This window comes from Numida meleagris, unplaced genomic scaffold (assembly GCF_002078875.1).
Source record: "Numida meleagris isolate 19003 breed g44 Domestic line unplaced genomic scaffold, NumMel1.0 unplaced_Scaffold500, whole genome shotgun sequence".
Taxonomy (NCBI): Eukaryota; Metazoa; Chordata; class Aves; order Galliformes; family Numididae; genus Numida; species Numida meleagris.
The window spans coordinates 9,162-10,424 of record NW_018364716.1 but is presented as its reverse complement, the minus strand read 5'-3'; the positions used below and the strand labels follow the sequence as shown (position 1 = coordinate 10,424).

At 61.6% G+C, this 1,263-nt stretch overlaps 1 long non-coding RNA gene and 1 gene segment (V, D, J or C); one reads left to right on the top strand and one right to left on the bottom strand.

Moving 5' to 3' along the window:
- Window positions 1-4: 4 nt before the first annotated feature.
- Window positions 5-1,263, top strand: part of LOC110391769 — a gene marked incomplete at its 5' end in the record, with an annotated part of 4,946 nt that continues 3,687 nt past the window's right edge. Inside the window, 1 exon segment of the C gene segment in view lies at window positions 5-402. Coding sequence covers window positions 5-402 — 398 coding nt within the window.
- On the bottom strand, window positions 419-1,259 carry LOC110391770. Its single transcript, XR_002434165.1, has 3 exons — window positions 1,188-1,259; window positions 699-1,111; window positions 419-659 (listed from the first exon to the last, which is right to left on the bottom strand). It is a non-coding gene; the product is annotated as an uncharacterized LOC110391770 (long non-coding RNA).

The following is a 1,263-nucleotide window of genomic DNA, read 5'->3' as shown; positions in this document are numbered from 1 at the left end:
CCCCCAACTCCCACCCTTCTCTAACATTTCTCCATTTCCCCCCCCAGATTCCACCTCCCTCTCCGCCCCACGCCTCTTCCCTCTCGTCCCGTGCTCCCAATCCGCCTCCGTCTACTCCGTCGGCTGCGCCGCCTTCGACTTCCTCCCCAAATCCATCAGCTTCTCCTGGTACGACTCCTCCAACCGAACCGTCACCGGCGTGGATTTCCCCTCCGCCGGTCCCGGTGCCCGCGGTTACCGGGCCGCCAGCCGCCTTCAGATGGATCTGACGGAAGGAAAACTCCGACAACCCTTCCGCTGCCGCGCCGTGCACAACCGTGGCAGCCCCTCCATCCCGGTTGCAAACCCCGGTGAGAAACGGGATAATGGGCTTGGGGTTCCAACTCTTGGTGGCCAACTGTGGTGATCTGGTAGCCCAACACTTGCACTTGGTGACCCTCCAAGTCTTGGTGGCCAACCACCTCCCCTTGGTGGTCTACCATCTTCTCTTGGTGGCCCACCATCTCTTCCTGGTGGCCCTCCAACTCTTGGTGGCCAACCACCTCCCCTTGGTGGTCCTCCAAGTCTTGGTGGCCAACCACCTCCCCTTGGTGGCCCTCCAAGTCTTGGTGGCCCACCATCTCTTCTTGGTGGCCCTCCAACTCTTGGTGGCCCACCACCTCTTCTTGGTGGCCCTCCAACTCTTGGTGGCCCACCACCTCCTCTTGGTGGCCCTCCAACTCTTGGTGGCCCCCCATCAACTCCTGCTGTCTTCCACCCCATTGAGGTCCTCCATCACCTCTTGGTGGCCCTCCAACTCTTGGTGGCCCACCACCTCCTCTTGGTGGCCCTCCACCTCTTGGTGGCCAACTGTGGTCATTTGGTAGCCCAACACTTGCCCTTGGTGGCCAACTACCTCCTCTTGGTGGCCCTCCAACTCTTGGTGGCCAACCACCTCCCCTTGGTGACCCTCCATCCTGGTTGAAAACCACGGTGAGGAACGGGGATGGGCTCGGGTGGGGTTGGGTGCCAACTCTTGGTGGCCAACTGTGGTCATTTGGTAGCCCAACACTTGCCCTTGGTGGCCAACCACCTCCCCTTGGTGGCCCTCCAAGTCTTGGTGGCCAACCACCTCCCCTTGGTGGCCCTCCAAGTCTTGGTGGCCNCACCTCCCCTTGGTGGCCCTCCAAGTCTTGGTGGCCAACCACCTCCTCTTGGTGGCCCTCCAAGTCTTGGTGACCCCCCATCAACTCCTGGTGTCTTCCACCCCATTGAGGTCCTCCA